The following is a 20,205-nucleotide window of genomic DNA, read 5'->3' on the forward strand; positions in this document are numbered from 1 at the left end:
GAGCAAACTTCACATTCCAAACTCGTCTGAGTCGATCGACTACACACGAGGACGCGAACCTCATTTATCGCTCTGGATACGAATCAGTTTATTCATCAAGCTTTTATTCATCAATTTACATTAGAGATGTGGTGTTTGTATCCTACATGTCTTCCCTCAGTTTGTGTAAATTTCTGTATAATGAGACTCTCGCTGATCGGCTTTAATCGTGTAATTGTCGGTGAGTTACTGCGATTTTATAAACAGATTACGTTTAAATCACTTATTCATTTCAGTTACACACCAATTTAATGTTTAACAATTTAACATTTTATGAAACTCAATTTTACCTGAAAGAAAGCTCTTCCAAAACAAGTCCATAAATATTAATATAAATAAGACTAATCGTTCAACTGGGGAGGAAAAGTAATGGCACCCTACAACAGGACGAGGCGTGTGTGTGTGTGTCTGCGGTAGGCGACGTGCTGCAGTGGCTGAGCTGCATTACTGGAAGATTCACTTAGTGAACTGTTCAGTCGCCATTTTGTCATTTTCATCTCTCTGTGAGCTTTATATTGTTTATGGAGTTTTGTGGGCGTGGCTAAATATAAATGTGCCATGAAGGCACTTTGGTAACCTGCAGCTGATTGGCTCTTAACATGTATGTTAAATGTCATGATGTTTAACACATAAAATGTGTAGGAACAAAATCATGAAACTTTCGCTGCCAGGAATCTTTAATTCAGTAACACAACTTTACTAAAAGGCTGATAAATGAGGTCTTTCATATTCCTCCAGACTGCCATAAACCTACTTTAAATAACAAATGAGCAGATTGTGAAAAACAGCACGGGTTTATTTGAATCTCATTCCCACACTCCAGCCGGTTACGGCCTCCTGCTTGAGACTCCGTGATCTTATCCAAAATTATGATCATCACAGCTTGAGCAGAATTGATGCTTTCAGGAAATGAAAGGTGTTTTTTTTCTGCATGCAAACTGTGACAGAGAACAGTGATAAATTGGAGGTTGATATACAAACAAACAAGACAGAAACGCAGCCTAATTTCATCAAACAGCCAGAAGTCGTATGAGACGCTGATTTGGAAGAAATGAAACAAAACAAAGTGTAATTAAATGTATTGCACTTATACTCTGAGTTATCAGTTTATCAGGTCCTCTTAACGCACAGGTCACTGCAGGTGTGTAATTACTGACAACCGTCCACCTAACACTCTGCACAATGTATTGGCACCCCTCTAACTCCTCCTTCAGAGAAAAGGGAAAGGAACCACCTTATCGGGACGGAGAAACACAGGGAGCAAGAGGTGTTGTGTTTGGGAGTTCTCAAGGACCTGATTGAGAACATCTGGCGCAGGTGAACACTATGGTCCAGAAGTCTGTTTTTATTTCATCAGTTAAAATATGTAATATCTTCATCAGAATCTAATAGAATTTCACCCAGTTGATCCTTATTATTCACTTCTTTAGATTTACATTAGAGTTACAGGCTAACGTAGCTAGGTTATGGATGCTAATAGCTACCGGTTTAGCTCACAGTACAAAACTGAACAGGAGGCTAATGACACCAGACACGACTCGGCTGAACCGTACAGGACTTAGAGACTTAGGGAAGAATGATAAAGAAATATAACTTGACAAAAATGTTTTTTCTAACTTATCAAATAAACCCAGAGGCTTTGGCGGTGGACTCAGACTCCGCCCCTCAAGACTGAAACCAGAACGCGAGGTGTCTAATGGTTTTTTTCACATGGAGGCTGGCTCGCACGGCCTGACACGCAGCACAGAAGTGCTCCGCCCAGAACGAGGTCACGTGCACGCTGTAGTCCCGCCTCCAGGCCTGGTAACGACGGTAGAGGGCGGGGTTTCGGTCAAGGTGTTTGAGGTAGGCAGCGAGCGCACGTGGCCCTTTAAAATCCTGAACGTGGATGAAGGCGTCGGCAGGAAGGAAGCGCTCGTAGTTCTCTCGTGGTGGCCCGAGCACTACTGGAACGGCGCCGGAGACGAGAGCATTGCGCCAGAGTTTCTCCGTGATGTAGTCCGTGTGACACGAGTTTTCAAAAGCGAGGTAGAATTTGTAACGCGAGACCGTTTCCACCACGCTGCCGTTTAGTAGCGGACGAAAATCACGTCCGTAAATATCCACATGCAGGTAACGCCGCAATCGGTGGTAGAACTGCACCCTCTCCTGCTCCTCTCTCCAGTTACTGATCACCCACGCTACCAAACCGCGATTACGCTTCACGCGGATCTGTCCGTTACCACGGAAACGGTGCCGCTGAAGGAAACCGTACGGTACAAAAACATCAGAACCCACACGGTAGGACATGGTGAGATTAAACATCCCATCAAACTGGTGCAGAAGCCCAGAGTGCGACGGCGACTCGAAGTTCATCCAGATCCACTTCTGCGCCGGGGGGCGTGGCTTCTCCGGCAGCTCCTCCCAGCCCATCATCAGCTCACGGTGGTGCATGATGACGGCATCAGCATGAGCGTAGGCGCGTCTGTCTGATGTCACGGTGCAACCTTCCACGCCGTAGCTCGTTCTGCAGTCGGGAAGAGGAAGTCCGTTTCCGAATGGAAGCCACCAGATGAGAAGTGTCACATTCCTCGTTTCGGATCGCTGAGTGGGCGTGTCCGGCGCGGGGATCGGCAAAGCAAGCAAACTGAGCACGAGCAAGATTATCAAACAGATCAGCGCGAGAGCAAACACTAGCGCATTCGAACGCTGTGCCTCCACCACGGCGCGGCATTGTTTTTGGCGGGAAAATCTCGGCTTTGTGGATTTGGGGCATTTCTGTTTTTCCCACTCAGAGTAAAGTTCCATAAATCCACATAAAACACGTCTTTAAACTCCAAAAACACACTTCCACCTCGACCTCGACCTCGACCTGTCCGTGTGTTAGACTAGCGTCTGAAGAACCTGCAGTCCATTTAACGTGAATCTTTATGTAGTGCGTTAGCAGGCTGGAGTTTGTGAGCATTAGCTTTGGCACGCTGTGTGCGTGTGTGTGTGTGTGCGTGTGTGTGTGTGTGCGTTTGTGTGTGTTTGTGTGTGTTTGTGTGTGTGTGTGTGTGTGTGTGTGTGTGTGTGTGTGTGTGTGTGTGTTGTGGCTCGGTGTTCCTGCCCCTTCATTGCCCTGTTTACTCATTTAACAGCTCCTTCTTTCAACAGCTCAACGTGGCAGCAGCCAAACTCGCTTTTCTGCCTGAAGGCTTCTTTGTTTGCCCTTCACATGCCTTGTGTGTGTGTGTGTGTGTGTGTGTGTGTGTGTGTGTGTGTGTGTGTGTTTGAATAGTGAAAAGGCTTGTAAAGTGAACTAAATAACAACAAACATTTGTAGGAACTGAAACATGGAGTGAAGCTTTACTGAGAAACTTTACTGGAAAAATACAGAATTTAACTGTAACTGTGTTCTCTTTATACACACACACACACACACACACACACCCTTTTAACCACTTTGCATCACTGTTTAAATATGTTTCCTGATAAATTTGCCTGACTAATCAGTACGCTGTGTACTTCCTTCTCCGCACTCTGCATAGATTCACTACACAGCTAAGCTCCTGACCGTCACACAGCCGCGCTCCGAGTCCAGCGGAAAACCTTCCCAGAAGAGCGGAGCTGATTAAAACAGCTAAATGAGGAATTACTAACGCTGTGGTGATGGAATAGGCACATGTGGGTGTGAAATTAATGTGAAATTATATTTCCTTATTTTCAGATTTCATGGTTAATGTACTTGTTTATCCTCTATAAATAATTTTGTACTATTAGTCTTTTTTTTAGGAGTTTATCAGTCCTACGTATGCGGCACGTTCCTTTTATCTGGTCTTAGACAGTTTTTCATTGTAATATATGAAACATTTCTGTGTTTCCACTCTTTCATTTTCAGATCATGATTATTAAAATGATTCGGTTATTTTCCACCAACGATCACCCGATGACTCACACTTTCCTCGAACAGTGTAATTTTTCCGTCATCTCTTGTGCAGTACGCGTAAAGAACTCCTGCAGCCTAAATACGTTTATTTAAACGGCGTGATTGTGTGCTCACACCTCTGCAATGTGCCTCGTGTTTAGCTTTTCTCCACATCGGCATGTCAGAATCCTCACAGCTGGAATTTCAGAGGCGTGTCTGAAACGACGTGACGGCTAGTGGCACTGTGAGGCGAGCGCGTGATGATGATGATGATGATGCTTTTGGCCCGACGTCCACATGATGCCACTCTGAAGTGTTCTGTCTGAATCACTTCTCTAAACCTGACATGAGAGAAGGAGTGTTTGTTCTCAGAAGCCGCCATGTCGTGAGAATCCGTTCGGAGAGCTCTCGTACTCTCTGTGAGAATCTCTGGAACAGAACAGAGGAGTGTGTTTTATAATAAAACCTCTCTGGCTGTGGCAGTTTTCTTAATTTATTTATAACCCTGGTTCTGAACAAACAGCATAAATCTGTTCCACTGCACGTCTCTGCCTTTTTCAATCCTACATTTAAACCAGTAAAAATACTGGACATCATTTACAGCGCTGGATTCGGATGAATTTATTCGTAAATCATTCGCAGGAGCGTTTACACAAGGAACGTGGTGCTGATGAAAATCTGTATGTTCGAATATTCGTAAGTTTCGCTCCTGAATTTGTGTAAATTTATGTATAAGGAGACTCAGTAATGTGAAGCTCGATGGATCGGCTTCAGATCGTCTAATTGTTGATGAGTTCCTAAGACTTTATTTTCAGATTACGCTGAGTTTAAATCGCTTATTTATTTCAGTTACACACCAATTTAATGATCAATTTGTGATAATTTCATATTAATGAGAAAATGTGCATATGGTAATGAAGTTTTTATTAAAATCATTAATGCTTACAGGATTTGTATTTATTTTAGAACTTGAAAATCCGTTAATAAGGCTCAGAGTCGTCTGTGAACGTCAAAAGATCATCGTCTACGGCTCCAGAGTGTCACAACGGAAAAGCGTATCATCCGGAGATCACGAGTTCGAATCCCGATGATGCCACAGCCGTCTGTGACTGGGACTCCTGAACGGAACTAAAGTGGCCCACTGGGTGGGAGGGGCATAGTCTCTCTCACCTGTCAATCACTAGCCAATCACTGGTATCTGTGAGCTCATGTATGTGGAAGAGGGTAGATAGCACTTTCCTCCAAGTGTGTTACGCCGCCCTGTGATGCAGCATGAGCAATCAATCAAACAAACAAACAAAAAGAACTAAACTGCATTGACACACACACACACACACACACAATAATTCATTTCCTGTTGGTTATTTATTGGTTGTCCAAATAACCATCATGAATTCAGACTTTATCAGTGCTTTATTAGTGTTACTGTCACTCAGGACATGACATATAGACGGGTTCCACACGATGGGGTTCCACAGGGTTCGCTGCTTGGCTCGTATGTTTTTGGGACTGAAAGACGAGACACACCCTGCTGTCCTTTTCCCCGTGTAAATAAATCATCAATAAATCATGCATTAGGACGCAAGACTGTGCGTAAACACGACATGCAGCAACATTATATTTCCTTTTTATTACAGTTTTTTAGTGAAAAACTAGGGATGCATTAATACCCTTCTATCACAGAGTACGAGTTCTTTGGTGCTCATCAGTACCGACACTGAAATGAGTAACCTACTGAGTATTAATCCATCAGTGACGTTTTATTTCACTCTGTTTACGTTTCCACGGTTTAAACTGCGGCAGGTGCGTGTTCACGCACTTCAGCTACCTTCAGCTACCAGACTCCTCCTTTACAACCTTAGCCAGTTGATTATAATAAAAATGAAGTGCGTTAGCTAGCTACACTCCTACATTTGCTTCAATCGGAAAAGCGTTTCTGTTCAGCTGGAAGTAAATTACGCTTTTGTTTTCATTGAGTCGGATTCTCTCGATGTCGCTGATCAATAGCAGCGCAATAGCGTACACTATAGGGTTAGATCGCACAGCACCACCTGGTGTTACATGCTGGTATTGGAGAATTGTTTTTGCGAGTAAATGAGCACGATATCGGAATGATACTGTGTCAGTATCGATGCATCCCTAGTAATATTGAGTTTCATTACTAAAAACAATTCTTCAGTCAGAGCAACATTTCTGTCCATGTTTCTTTCTTTCCTTCCTTTCAGGCGTCTCTCCTTTTTTCGGGAAAAAAGCGTATAACCGGATCTCAGTAGACGTTGTTGCACGGCTCGGCGATCTCGAACAGGCCGTAGTGCGCCGTTTTCCTGAGCGCGATGTCGTACGCCGTCTCCCCGGCGCTGTTCCTCAGTCCCGCCTGTAGGGTGCGCTGAGACAGCAGAAGCTCGAGGGTCTGCAGTGCTGCAGGGTTTCCCGCCGCCAGCTGCAGGGGTGTAAGCTGACCGTTTGTCACGGCGTTGACCTCTGACCCCCGGCGCAGGAGACATGATGCGATGGCGGCGTGTCCCCAGCGGGAGGCGCTGTGCAGAGGCGTCCAGCCGTCCACCGTCCTGGCGTGTAGATCAGCACCCGAGTCCAGGAGGAACGACACGACGAGCGCGTGGCCGCTGTACGACGCGCGGTGGAGAGGTGTGTAACCGTCAGCGTCACAGCAGTTAACGAGGGACGGATCGGACGCAGCCAGACGCTCCACCGTGGACAGCTACAGACACATTTCAGACAAATATACGATAAAATAAACACAAATATAAAAAGGGAGCAATGTAGAAAAAAATTAACACAATTATTTATATATTTTTTCAATAATTAGAACAATAACAGAAAAACATTTAAAATCATTTGAAAATAAATCTAAATTATGGACAAAAAATAAAATAGTAATAAAATGTATAGGATTATTATTTTAACTTTAAATTAATTAATACATACACACGGATATAACGATATAAAAATACAATTAAAGTTAATATAAAAAAATAATTCTGATTAAAAATAAGAAATATAAAAAAATTGTAATACATATTTTTGATGAAATCATAATTTAAAAAATATTAAATATCTAAGAATTCTCTCTCTCTCTAAAACACACACACACACACGTTACATTTAGAATAATTTGAATAATTTAAAGTACATTTCTCCAATAACTAGCGTCATGACTAAGCACAACAATACACACTCTTATACGTCACAATATTCAACACACAGATGGACGTGTGTGTGTGTGTCACGCAGAGCGCTCAGAGACGGCCATTCCATAATAATTAGCTTAATAAACCAATAAACCTGGAGGCATGAGGAACATAAACATTGTTGATTTGGAGACCTTCCCATTGCACCATGAGGCACTCAATTTACACACACACACACACACACACACAGCTCAGCTCCATGTCTGCGCTACAATCCCACTCACAAAGTCTTAGGCCCCTATTTTTTTTTTAGTACAAACTTTGTTATAGATGTTTATTTTCTACATTATTGATTCAGTACAAAAACACTTCAGATTCCAAACATTAGTTTTCCAGCACAAAATGAAACGTTACAGAAAAATGTTTGTATGTCAGTAAAGAAATCAGCAGATTCCATAAGAGACACTTTTCAGATAAAAACATAATGAAGGCTGCTGGGTTTCGCTGCAGAAATAAGAAGCGAGTCGACAGTCAAAGTCTCCAGAAGAACTGTGGCTGCTTCTGCAAGATGCTCAGTAACACTTCCAGCTCATTTCCTTATAAAACTGCACACACTGCACCTCAGATACTGCTTTATTTATTTAAAGTGAAGGATCGTCACATTAAATACTGACTTTGTTTCATTTATTACTGTTTACTGCTCTTTATAGGATTTTTTTAAAATGTAGAAACATTTAATTTCATTATTTCTGAAGGCGTCTTTGCTCGACAGTGTTTCTTTGCATGTGCCTGAGACTGTTGCACAGAGCTGTACGTCTCTTTGAATAAAAATGTCTGATAAAGGAACTAATGCAAATTGCAGACGCCACTAAACTCCAGCTTGTCTTTTTGTAAGTTTCGCTTCGTTCACACACTAACCATAAAGGACCTGTGGGTGCTCTGGGGTCTCTCTTGTGGGCGTGGCCTGTTCCAACAGGAAGTGGGTGGATCTCTAAAGTATACTGTAAGGGTGAGTGATTTTACAAAAATACTATATCATGATACTTTCTGTCGAGACCTCGCAATTATACGTCTCTTTTTTCTGGGGAGAAAGAATGAAATTTATAAAGATGTTGTTTACATTAAGGCTGAGTGATACGATGAAAATATCACATCACGATACTTAACCTGTTTACTACACACCGCAGCAAAACTGATCACTTTCAGACTCGCTACGTGAGTAACGTGTGTTTTTACTCATTTTTTTTTAATCTGTCTCTTCCAGGGTGGATCCCGACTTGCACCAAGCGTTCCAGGGACAGACTCCGGATAAAGTGCTTACATAAGTAACGAAAGAAGGAAGGAAGGACGGAAGGAAAGAAGGACAGGAGGAACTAAAGAAATAAAGAATTAAGTACAGAAAGAAGGAAGGAAGTAAAAAATTACATAATAAAGGGAGTAAATAATGAAAGATGTAAGTAAAGCAGTAAGTAAAGAAGGAAGAAAGGAAGTATGGAAGGAAGGAAGGAATTAAAGAAGAAAGGAATTAAGTAAGAAAATAAAAAGGAAGTAAATAAAGAGGTAAGTAAAGAAGGCATAAAGGAAGGAAGAAATGAAGTAAAGAAAGAAGGGATGAAGGAAGGAAGGAAGTGCAGAAGGTAGGTAGAGAGAGAAAGAAAGAGAGAGAGAGAGAGAGAGAGAGAGAGAGTTGAAGCTCCTCCCTCCTGAAAAGTTTCTCTTTAACTGTAATCGCATCATGCACTAAGTCTCAGACACTCAGATGATTATAAATAAAGATAAAGCTGATTTACTCGGTTCTTCTCAGCAGCCCAGAGCATCAGCTCCACCGGATTGTCTTTCCGTTTGAGCTCCTGTTGTTGGTACCACTCCTCACTCTGCTGCTCTTCATCATCATCCTCCTCATCCTCGTCTTCCTCCTCGTCCCAGGCGCTCTCCGTCCCCACGGGGATCATGTGGCCGTGGGTTTCTAACAGCTCCAGCTGGTTAAAGCCTTCTGGAAACTCCATGATGTCTCTGAGGAGCAAAAAGAAGAAGATAAAGAAAGAAAGCTGCTTGTAGATGCATTCTCAAAATAAATAAATAATAATAAACAAGATGCATTCATACATTCTAATACATACATGTAGAAAATACCCCAGCTACATCCTAACAGTCTGATCTAACAGCAGCAAAGTGCAAAGAGAAAATCTTTCGCAGCATTTTCTCTTCTTTACCTCCTTTACTCACTTCATATTTATTTATTTATTTATTTGTTTGTTTGTTTATTTGCACGCGCGACGGAACTTACCAGTGCTATAACACAGAATTAAGAGGAATTTAATACCGCTTGAAAAATATGTCGGAATAATCTATAGCTTTGTTCTGAAATCAGATGTAATGGTAACGTAATGGTAATGTTTTAGGGGCGGTAAATAAAAAAAAATAACGTAAAATTAAAAACTACATTTCGGGGACACACGCTCAACCACTTCCTGGATCGAGGCACAAATCCCGCCTTCTGCTCGATGATTGGCTAATCCTCCGATTGGACAGTCCAATCAGCGGGCGGCTCGCGAGTATCAACTAGACGTCAGCGCTAGCGTCGCAAGGCTAGAGTGAAAAAAAAATATCTTTAAGGTTCGTAACGTACATTTAATCTCTCTTTTTGTGATTAATGAGAAAAAATAACTTTTTTAAAAATAAATTCTAATACCTCTCTACATTAATATTCTATAACGCTACCTCCTTCTTTTGGGTTGATGGGAAATGTAGTTTATTTTACAATCGCATAAGCGCTTCTGTGAAGAACTCGAACTACATTTCCCATGATGCTCGACATTTCGCGCGAACACGTTTTGAGAACTTCCGGGCCAAAAAGATTCATGTGTGTACGTTTTCATTCTCTGTAAATGTGAGGTAAATGTGCATTGTAATATTTGCATTTTTTTTAAATTAATGTTTTAGTAGTTTTATCAAACTTCCATATTTATCAACGCAAACGTTGACTTCAGCATTGTGCTTAGGAACATTTCTAGCTGACTTTCTTGCTAGTTGTTGTTACTGAACTGTTAAAGACACTAAACTAACAGATAAATAAACTGAACTTGATCATGAAATAGTCTCTTGTCCAATAAGACAATAAATTATATTTATATTAAACCTGTAACTGCACCTAACAAGCTGTTTCCATTTCTCTGTCCCCAGGTTCAATTTTAACCCTATTTAACAAATTAAACAGCTCAGCTGACGTAATCAACATGACGTCATCTGGAAACACAATGTAGGTGCCCTGGATTAGTTTCTGCATTGCACACTTCCATGTCATGTCCAGTGTGAATTTGAGATGAATAATGAATGCAGATGTAGGGCTTTGTATACACTGAGACTGCTTCTGATCCTCTGATCCTGTTTATTCCTCTCGACTTGCCCTTTAGAGATGACGAGGACACGTTTAAGATCCTCGTCGCCACCGATATCCACCTGGGTTACCTGGAGAAGGATGCCGTCAGAGGCAATGACACGTTCGTGACGTTCGACGAGATCATGAAGTGCGCGAAACAAAATGACGTAAGGAATGCAAATGGATACTGGAGATGTGGGACAGAAGCCGACCTGTTTTTCAAAAACACATTTTCCACTAGTCATCTTTTCCATCTTTAAAACCAAAGCAGGTTCAGGACGTCGTGATGTCTTATTAGCGAAGTTAAATGCTGATAAACAACAGCAAGGAATTGCATTTCAATGATCCTCCTTATTCAGGCTACAGATTACATTTCCAGCTTTAGTGCTTTTTTTAGTGCTTTTAATGACATATCATGTATTTGATAAATTACCACAATTAAATAATAAATCAGTGTATCATATTAGACTATTTTAAATGCTGAGATGAAATCGCTGATTCTGGAAGTGAGAGCGCGCAGCGTGGAAGCTCATGTCCGCTGTCCTTACAGCTCGTAATGAGTGGAGGTTGTGATGGGGATTTTTTTGCCCCATGTTCAAACTCAGTAGCGTCTGAAAACAGGTCTGCACTGATATGTCAGGACTGTCGAGTTCTTCCACTCCAACCTTCACACACCATGTCTTCATGGAGCTCGCTTTGTGCACAGGGGCATTGTCATGCTGGAACAGGTTTGAGTCTCTTAGTTCCAGTGAAGGGAAACTGTAAAGCTACAGCACACCGAGACGTTCTATACAACTGTGTGCTTCAGACTTCGTGGTAACAGTTTGGAGAAGAAGCTCATATGGGTGCTACGGTCAGGGGTGCACATACTTTTGGCCGTATCTCATAGTAGTGTTATTGATGCACCACAAACCTCTGTGTGAGGATTTAGACGTACAGACGACGCTAAACTCAGTGCTGTGAGCTCTCCGATTCTCTCTGCGTGAGCTCCAGTGTAGACGGGACGTCTGGGTGAAGTGGTGCTTTAAGCGTGAAACCTGACGTTAGAATATCGCTGCCATGTTTTTATTTATTTATCATTGTTCTTATTTACTACTCAGAAAAGTGCAATCGAATCCCTTCTTCCTTTGATGTGAACTTTAAAGAAGAACGAGACGAGCTTTATTACTGGTGGGTCGTGTGAACATCTACGACACGTTCCTTAAACCCGAAGCTCCAGTCCGAACGCATGTGTAAATGAATGTCGTCCCTGTAGCTCTGAATCATCAGGACAGAATGTCTTCCGTTTCCACACGGTTACTGTTGAGTGCTTCTTCATCACACACACACACACACACACGCCGTGTTCCCTGTGTGTCAGGTGGACTTGGTGCTGCTGGGTGGAGATCTCTTCCATGACAACAAGCCGTCACGTAAAGCTCTGCACAGCTGCATGGAGGTGATGAGGAAGTACTGCATGGGCGATAAACCCATCCTGTTCGAGATCATCAGCGATCAGGCCGTCAACTTCGGGAACAGCAAGTACGTCATAGCGCTGATAACGTTATTCATCTCCGGTGTGTTCACTATAAAGCGAGTGTGTGTGTGTGTGTGAACGAGCTGAGAGACGTGTCTGATTTCTCAGGTTCCCGTGGGTGAACTACCAGGACGAGAACCTGAACATCTCCATCCCCATCTTCAGCGTTCACGGGAACCATGACGATCCAACTGGGGTGAGAGAGAGAGAGAGAGAGAGAGAGAGAGAGAGAATGAGAGTGAGAGAGAGAGAGAAAGTGAGAGAGAAAGAGAGAGTGAGAGAATGAGATCTGCCCGCACATATACCCCCCACATCTTTCCCCCACATCTGCCCCCACATCTTTCCTCCACATCTATCCCCACATATACTCCCCGACATCTGCCCCCACATCTACCCCCACGTCTGCCCTCCACATCTGCCCCCACATCTACCCCCACGTCTGCCCTCCACATCTGCCCCCACATCTACCCCCACGTCTGCCCTCCACATCTGCCCCCACATCTACCCCCACGTCTGCCCTCCACATCTACCCCCACATCTACCCCCACGTCTGCCCTTACATCTACCCCCACATCTACCCCCACGTCTGCCCTCCACGTCTGCCCCCACACATACCCCCACGTCTGCCCTTACATCTGCCCCCACATCGTTTCCTCACATCTGCCCTTTAGTCTTATGTAGCACCTTGGTCCAGGAGAAGCGTCGTTTGTACGTGTATATGGTTGAAATGACAGTAAACTCCACTTGAACTTGAACGTGAGCTTTAGTGTGGATTTTATTATCTTCTCGCTCTCTCAGCCTTTATTAAACTCCAGCGTACCCTGAGGGTAAAGCGGTTAATCCTATAGATACAGGACTCATGGACAGCGATAATATTAATATTAACCCTAAAACGTAAATATGATGTGTGATAAAAGTGACTGATTTTTACAGACTGTAGAAAAAAGATGTAATTAGACGAGCTCTTGATTGTTCTGTATCAATAAACCGCCTGGAAACTAGAGAGTTTATCCAAAGACTAAAACTCAAACAGTTCATTATTACTTTTGGACGCTGTGACTCATTCTGTAAATAAGAGAGCTCATACTTCTGAAGTGCGATCGCCCACATCACCTGAAGAGTGTGTGTGTGTGTGTGTGTGTGTGTGTGTGTGTGTGTGAGTGTGTGTGTGTGGTTTCAGTTCGTAGTGTATGGATATTTAATCCACTGACCTTTCTGTGTTGATGGACAGAGTTGTATAAAACTGTAATGATTTATTGTGTAGAGTTTTGGAGTGTGTAGTGGTGTGAGGATGTTAAATAAGTTTTAGTGTCCATTAAAAACTAACTGTTATGTGTGTATCCAGTATATATCATGTACAGTGTGTGTGTGTGTGTGTGTGTGTGTGTGTGTGTGTGTGTGTGTGTGTTTCTCAGGCTGATGGTCTGTGTGCTCTGGACGTGTTGAGTTGCGCTGGTCTGGTGAATCATTTTGGACGCAGCCGTTCGGTGGAGAAGGTGGAGATCAGCCCCTTACTACTGCAGAAAGGAAGCACCAAGATCGCTCTCTACGGCCTCGGTGAGCTTTACCCTTCATCATCCACCTTCATCATCCACCTTCATCATCCACCTTCATCACACACTTTCATCATCCACCTTCATCATCCACCTTCATCATCCACCTTCATCACACACCTTCATCATCCGCCTTCATCACACACCTTCATCATCCGCCTTCATCATCCGCCTTCATCATCCACCTTCATCACACACCTTCATCATCCGCCTTCATCATCCGCCTTCATCATCCACCTTCATCACACACCTTCATCATCCGCCTTCATCACACACCTTCATCATCCACCTTCATCACACACCTTCATCACACACCTTCATCACACACCTTCATCATCCACCTTCATCATCCGCCTTCATCATCCACCTTCATCATCCGCCTTCATCACACACCTTCATCATCCGCCTTCATCATCCGCCTTCATCACACACCTTCATCATCCACCTTCATCACACACCTTCATCACACACCTTCATCACACACCTTCATCATCCACCTTCATCACACACCTTCATCACACACCTTCATCACAAACACCCTACATGGTGATATGATGATGTATAATATTGATGTAATATTAATAATATTAATTTCTTTACACATTAAACAGGTTTATTGAAACTGCAGTCCTGCTGAGCTGCTGCTGCTATCTGTGTTACAGTGTGCAGTAAATCTGGTGTGTTATTATAAAACGTGCAGGTGTGTTAAAGGATTGCGTATCGTGTGTGTTATTCGTCTCCTGTATGCGTGTTGTGTTTGTTTGAATAGTTCTGGAGTCGAGTGTATCTCTGAATAAACTGATTAACACCTGACTTTATTCCAGCAGCCCTGAATAATAGTGTAGAGTTGAATAACTCTGTATCTGGCAGCGGCCCGACGGCGTGTTAGCACGGCTACGAGAAATAAATAATTACCTGCTTTAGATGACAGCACTGGCAGCAGAACAGGAACTTTGGCAAACGCTGGTATTTAAAGCTTGTTGTTGTTGTTGTTGTTTTTGTGAAAGATAATGACACTTCTTGGACTTCACTGTTTCGGTTTTGGCATGCAAAACGTTTAATAAAACTTATAATTAAACGCACAACGTAACTTTTCATATTGGAAGCAGACGGATATCAGTTCTTTTCGAGCCTTTAGAAAGCGTATGGTGTAGGAGTGCAGCGATACGCTCCGGTCACGATTCGATTCGATTCGATTCACGATACTGACTTCATGATTCGATTCGATTCGATTCGATTCACGATACTGACTTCATGATTCGATTCGATTCGATTCGATTCACGATACTGACTTCACGATTCGATTCGATTCGATTCATGATACTGACTTCACGATTCGATTCGATTTAATTCACGATACTGACTTCACGATTCGATTCGATTCACGATACTGACTTCACGATTCGATTCGATTCGATTCAATTCACGATACTGACTTCACGATTCGATTCGATTTAATTCATGATACTGACTTCACGATTCGATTTGATTCACGATACTGACTTCACGATTCGATTCGATTCATGATACTGACTTCACGATTCGATTCGATTCGATTCACGATACTGACTTCACGATACTGACTTCACGATTCGATTCGATTCACGATACTGACTTCACGATTCGATTCGATTCACGATACTGACTTCACGATACTGACTTCACGATACTGACTTCACGATTCGATTCGATTCGCAGAATGTTTTGAACAAAACATGAATGAAGAAAAACAATGACTGAAAAGATTAGTTTTCTAAATTCTGAATCATAAACAATACAAAACCATGTGCATTTTTGTCTTAAAACTAAATAAATTAAAAATGGTCACGAACAGAGTTTGTAAACAAAATGTACTACAGGTATGTTAAAAATGAAATGAATAAATAAATAAATAAATTCTCCAAACATGGATAAGAATAAAATTCCGTGGCCTCTCGCTCAGGCGCTGGAGATGCGCAGGTGATTCCCGGCTCGGGAACGGTGCAGGACGTGAATGAACGTGATCACATGACCAGTGCACGCTCTGTATAGTTTAACTCTATGGGTTGTGCGGAGTGAGACCTCTGCTGTCCAAACAGTGCAACTGCAGTCGATGTGTAATTACTGGAACGCTGATTTCGCACATTTCCACTTTGCACATCGTCACGTTTTCGCATCGTGATGCACCGTTACACCTCTGGTATGGTCCTGTTTTTAGCACTTTCTGGGTCTGTGTGAGTGTTTTTTTTAATCCAGGTGAAAATAAAACTTATAATTAAACGCACAACGTAACTTTTCATATTGGAAGCAGACGGATATCAGTTCTTTTCGAGCCTTTAGAAAGCGTATGGTGTAGGAGTGCAGCGATACGCTCCGGTCACGATTCGATTCGATTCGATTCACGATACTGACTTCATGATTCGATTCGATTCGATTCGATTCACGATACTGACTTCATGATTCGATTCGATTCGATTCGATTCACGATACTGACTTCACGATTCGATTCGATTCGATTCATGATACTGACTTCACGATTCGATTCGATTTAATTCACGATACTGACTTCACGATTCGATTCGATTCACGATACTGACTTCACGATTCGATTCGATTCGATTCAATTCACGATACTGACTTCACGATTCGATTCGATTTAATTCATGATACTGACTTCACGATTCGATTTGATTCACGATACTGACTTCACGATTCGATTCGATTCATGATACTGACTTCACGATTCGATTCGATTCGATTCACGATACTGACTTCACGATACTGACTTCACGATACTGACTTCACGATTCGATTCGACACACACGATACTGACTTCACGATACTGACTTCACGATTCGATTCGATTCGCAGAATGTTTTGAACAAAACATGAATGAAGAAAAACAATGACTGAAAAGATTAGTTTTCTAAATTCTGAATCATAAACAATACAAAACCATGTGCATTTTTGTCTTAAAACTAAATAAATTAAAAATGGTCACGAACAGAGTTTGTAAACAAAATGTACTACAGGTATGTTAAAAATGAAATGAATAAATAAATAAATAAATTCTCCAAACATGGATAAGAATAAAATTCCGTGGCCTCTCGCTCAGGCGCTGGAGATGCGCAGGTGATTCCCGGCTCGGGAACGGTGCAGGACGTGAATGAACGTGATCACATGACCAGTGCACGCTCTGTATAGTTTAACTCTATGGGTTGTGCGGAGTGAGACCTCTGCTGTCCAAACAGTGCAACTGCAGTCGATGTGTAATTACTGGAACGCTGATTTCGCACATTTCCACTTTGCACATCGTCACGTTTTCGCATCGTGATGCACCGTTACACCTCTGGTATGGTCCTGTTTTTAGCACTTTCTGGGTCTGTGTGAGTGTTTTTTTTAATCCAGGTGAAAATAATCCTGCGTTTGAGTCTGGTGCAGGTTTTAAGAAAGTGAGCATGTAGTAACGGGTTTAAGTTATTACACACGTTACTGAGGCACATTCACATTATAGATATTTCCCTAACCTACAGATCAAACTTTTGCACTCTGCTTTGTCAGTGTTCTTTGTGTTACACTCTTTATTCTCTCACACACACCACACACACACACCTCACACACCACACACACACCACACACACACCTCACACACACACACCTCACACACACCTCACACACACCTCACACACCACACACACACCACACACACACACGCCTCACACACACGCCTCACACACACCACACACACCTCTCACACGCCTCACACACACCACACACACACCACACACACACCACACACACACGCCTCACACACACCACACACACCTCTCACACGCCTCACACACACCACACACACACCACACACACACCTCACACACACCACACACACCACACACAGACCACACACACACATCACACACACCACACACACACACGCCTCACACACACCACACACACACCACACACACACACACACACCTCACACACACCACACACACCACACACACACCACACACACACCACACACACACGCCTCTCACACACCACACACACACACACACACCACACACACACACACACACCTCACACACACCTCACACACCTCTCACACACCACACACACCACACACACACACGCATCACACACCACACACACACCTCACACACACCTCACACACCTCTCACACACCTCTCACACACACCACACACGCCTCACACACCACACACACACACCTCACACACCAGACACACCTCACACACACCACAGACGCCTCACACACCTCACACACACCACACACGCCTCACACACCTCACACACACCTCACACACACCACAGACGCCTCACACATTCGAACAGTTTTTTTGTCACATGCTGTTTAATAACACGTTCACTTTCCACTCTCTTGATAATACAGGTTGTAAATATACAGTATATATATATGTACACACACACTCTCACACACACTCACACACACACATATAGATAGATATTTGCTTACTTAATTATTTAAACGAGTGTGTGTGTGTGTGTGTGTCAGTGTGTGTGTGTGTGTTTGTGGCCCATAATATGATTTGTTTTTTAATAATATGTTTAACAGTGTAGAGATGAGCAGATTATAAGAAACTCTCACTGCATTTTCACAGAGCTCTGTTACTGAATTACTCTCTCTCTCTCTCTCACACACACACACACACACACACACACACACACACACTGGTTTTACTTATTTATTCCTCTCACTCTTCTTTCTTTCTTTCTTTCTTTCTCTCTCCCTCTCTCTCTCTCTTTCTGTTTCTCTCTCTCTGCCTTTGCTGCGTGTGTGTGTGCGTATTTCAGTGTCAGTGCACTGCAGAAAGCCGCAGGGTTTGTCCCATTTGGTGTGTGTCCTGAGGTGTGTGAGTGCAGGTGAAGTTAAGAGCTCTACGCACACACACACACACACACACACAGACACACACACACACACTGCAGCATTGTCAGGCTAACACATACTGCATTTCGAGTCAACTTAACTAAGCTGTGTGCTTTTTTAAAAAAAAAATTCTTCAGCATTGTTTTTCAAATTGCAGTCTTTTCACTTACACAGCAGTTTTACTTTAGTGTGTGTGTGTGTGTGTGTGTGTGAGAGAGAGACAGACTCAGGAGGATAAACACAGCTCCATGTTGCTGTGTTAGAGATGGCGATGCAGGACAGTTGATTGTAAAGCGCAGGAATGAGCAGTGGGAAGAAAATGTCGTGACCCTCAGCGATTTATTCACTAACACACACACACACACACACACACACACACACACTTTCATTTTTCTTCATGTCCTTCTCCTGATTCGAGGTTTAACTGGCACTCTCGTAATTTTAAAACTCTTCACTGCTTGAGTGGGTGTTTAAAGGAAGGGGGCGGAGCCTCTGGGCTTCATTCTGCTATGGGGCGGGGCTAATATTTGGGATGGAAAAATGACAGAAGCCTAAAATGTTGAAACTGAAATTTCCTGTCCAGGCTCGATCCCGGATGAGAGGCTGTACCGGATGTTTGTTAATAACCAGGTGTCTATGCTCCGCCCCCGCGAGGACGAGAACGCCTGGTTCAATCTGTTCGTCATCCACCAAAACAGGTACGACTCAGACATCATCAACACGTCATCAACGCGTCCTTCCCTTATCTCACCTCGCTACGGTTTGATACGTAAGGATGCGTAAGGATAAAACACAACTGGAGGAGCATGCTGTTATCGGAAAATAATCCACGACAGGGTGGTGTGATACGACCTGAAACGAAGTTGATTATTTTCCTATAACAGCAGTGCTTTATTCCTCTTACACCACAGCAACCTGCTAACGATTACAATTAGTTAGAGACAATACAATAGTTTTTATCCATTTATAGTTACATTTAATGTCCAAGAAACAAGTTAGTTCCTGTTCTCGCTTACGTTATAGCAGCTGTAAACACTCGTTCCCTCACCAGCCTCTCTTTATTCTCTCTCAAAAAAAAAAATTGCAGCTTGTCATGTTTTCGAGAAACCGCAAAGACGTCGGAAAGCTTACAGTTACAGCTTTAACTCTGACTGATACAAAGCGCTGACACTGGAGACTCCTTCCAGAAATAAACAATCTCTGTGTACGAGTCCCTGTGAATGAGCTGTTGCTATAGAAACGATAACGCATTAGAACGAGTGCATTAATTAATATAAACCTGCGCTACTGTCAGAGCTGCTGTTATAGAAAACTAATCAACACCTTCTGACCAATCAGAGTGCAGCAGTGTGGTGTAATGTTATTTAGAAATGAGTTTTCATTGAAAGAGGGTGATTTAGCCAAAAAAAGTTGAGAATGTTTACTAATTTATCACCAGTTTTACAGTTGAACGTTAAGTCGTAGAGTTTGTGTTACGTGTTTATAAACAGTTTATTACTGAATTATAAATTAAAGTCCCTGTTTTTCCTGAAGCAGGTCCTGATTGATTTTTTTATCATAAATAAAACCTCTAGAGAGGATTTTAAAGGATTAAATGTCACGTGACTCTCTTGCACTCACAAACACGCACACACACACACACACACACACACACACACACACACACACACACACGCGCGCGCGCAATTAAATTACATAAAGCCTTGAGCAATTTAACAGGAATACAGCAATTTTCAGAACCAGGCATTTTGAATTCATTCATTCAGCGTTCTCCCTGAGAGGTCACACACAC

General features: G+C 42.7%; 3 protein-coding genes across 6 annotated transcripts in view; 1 reads left to right on the plus strand and 2 right to left on the minus strand.

Moving 5' to 3' along the window:
• Positions 1 to 324: 324 nt before the first annotated feature.
• On the minus strand, positions 325 to 3,003 carry LOC113543259 (alpha-(1,3)-fucosyltransferase 4-like). The gene has a single exon (XM_026941361.3). The coding sequence runs from the start codon at positions 2,824 to 2,826 to the stop codon at positions 1,705 to 1,707; it is 1,122 nt and encodes a 373-aa protein (XP_026797162.3). The 5' UTR covers positions 2,827 to 3,003; the 3' UTR covers positions 325 to 1,704.
• Positions 3,004 to 5,271: 2,268 nt separating this feature from the next.
• On the minus strand, positions 5,272 to 9,591 carry ankrd49 (ankyrin repeat domain 49). 2 transcript variants are annotated; one of them, XM_026940854.3, is made up of 3 exons: positions 9,362 to 9,591; positions 8,865 to 9,087; positions 5,272 to 6,644 (listed from the first exon to the last, which is right to left on the minus strand). In XM_026940854.3, exons 2-3 carry the CDS (start codon positions 9,078 to 9,080, stop codon positions 6,192 to 6,194), a joined length of 669 nt encoding a protein of 222 aa, XP_026796655.3. In that variant the 5' UTR covers positions 9,081 to 9,087; positions 9,362 to 9,591; the 3' UTR covers positions 5,272 to 6,191. The 2 variants fall into 2 exon arrangements, with proteins under 2 accessions (XP_026796655.3, XP_026796656.3); XM_026940855.3 differs by lacking the exon at positions 9,362 to 9,591 and adding an exon at positions 9,195 to 9,355.
• Positions 9,592 to 9,855: 264 nt separating this feature from the next.
• The window catches only part of mre11a (MRE11 homolog A, double strand break repair nuclease), a 65,869-nt gene continuing 55,519 nt past the window's right edge, over positions 9,856 to 20,205 (plus strand). The window contains exons 1-7 of one of the 3 annotated variants that reach the window (XM_034314814.2): positions 9,856 to 9,969; positions 10,258 to 10,333; positions 10,488 to 10,620; positions 11,814 to 11,974; positions 12,078 to 12,165; positions 13,385 to 13,526; positions 18,997 to 19,111. In XM_034314814.2, coding sequence (XP_034170705.2) covers positions 10,311 to 10,333; positions 10,488 to 10,620; positions 11,814 to 11,974; positions 12,078 to 12,165; positions 13,385 to 13,526; positions 18,997 to 19,111 — 662 coding nt within the window. In that variant the 5' untranslated portion in view covers positions 9,856 to 9,969; positions 10,258 to 10,310. The remainder of the gene's footprint in view (positions 9,970 to 10,257; positions 10,334 to 10,487; positions 10,621 to 11,813; positions 11,975 to 12,077; positions 12,166 to 13,384; positions 13,527 to 18,996; positions 19,112 to 20,205) is intronic. The other 2 variants (XM_034314815.2, XM_034314816.2) reach the window with 2 other exon arrangements.

Source organism: Pangasianodon hypophthalmus, chromosome 21 (assembly GCF_027358585.1).
Source record: "Pangasianodon hypophthalmus isolate fPanHyp1 chromosome 21, fPanHyp1.pri, whole genome shotgun sequence".
Taxonomy (NCBI): Eukaryota; Metazoa; Chordata; class Actinopteri; order Siluriformes; family Pangasiidae; genus Pangasianodon; species Pangasianodon hypophthalmus.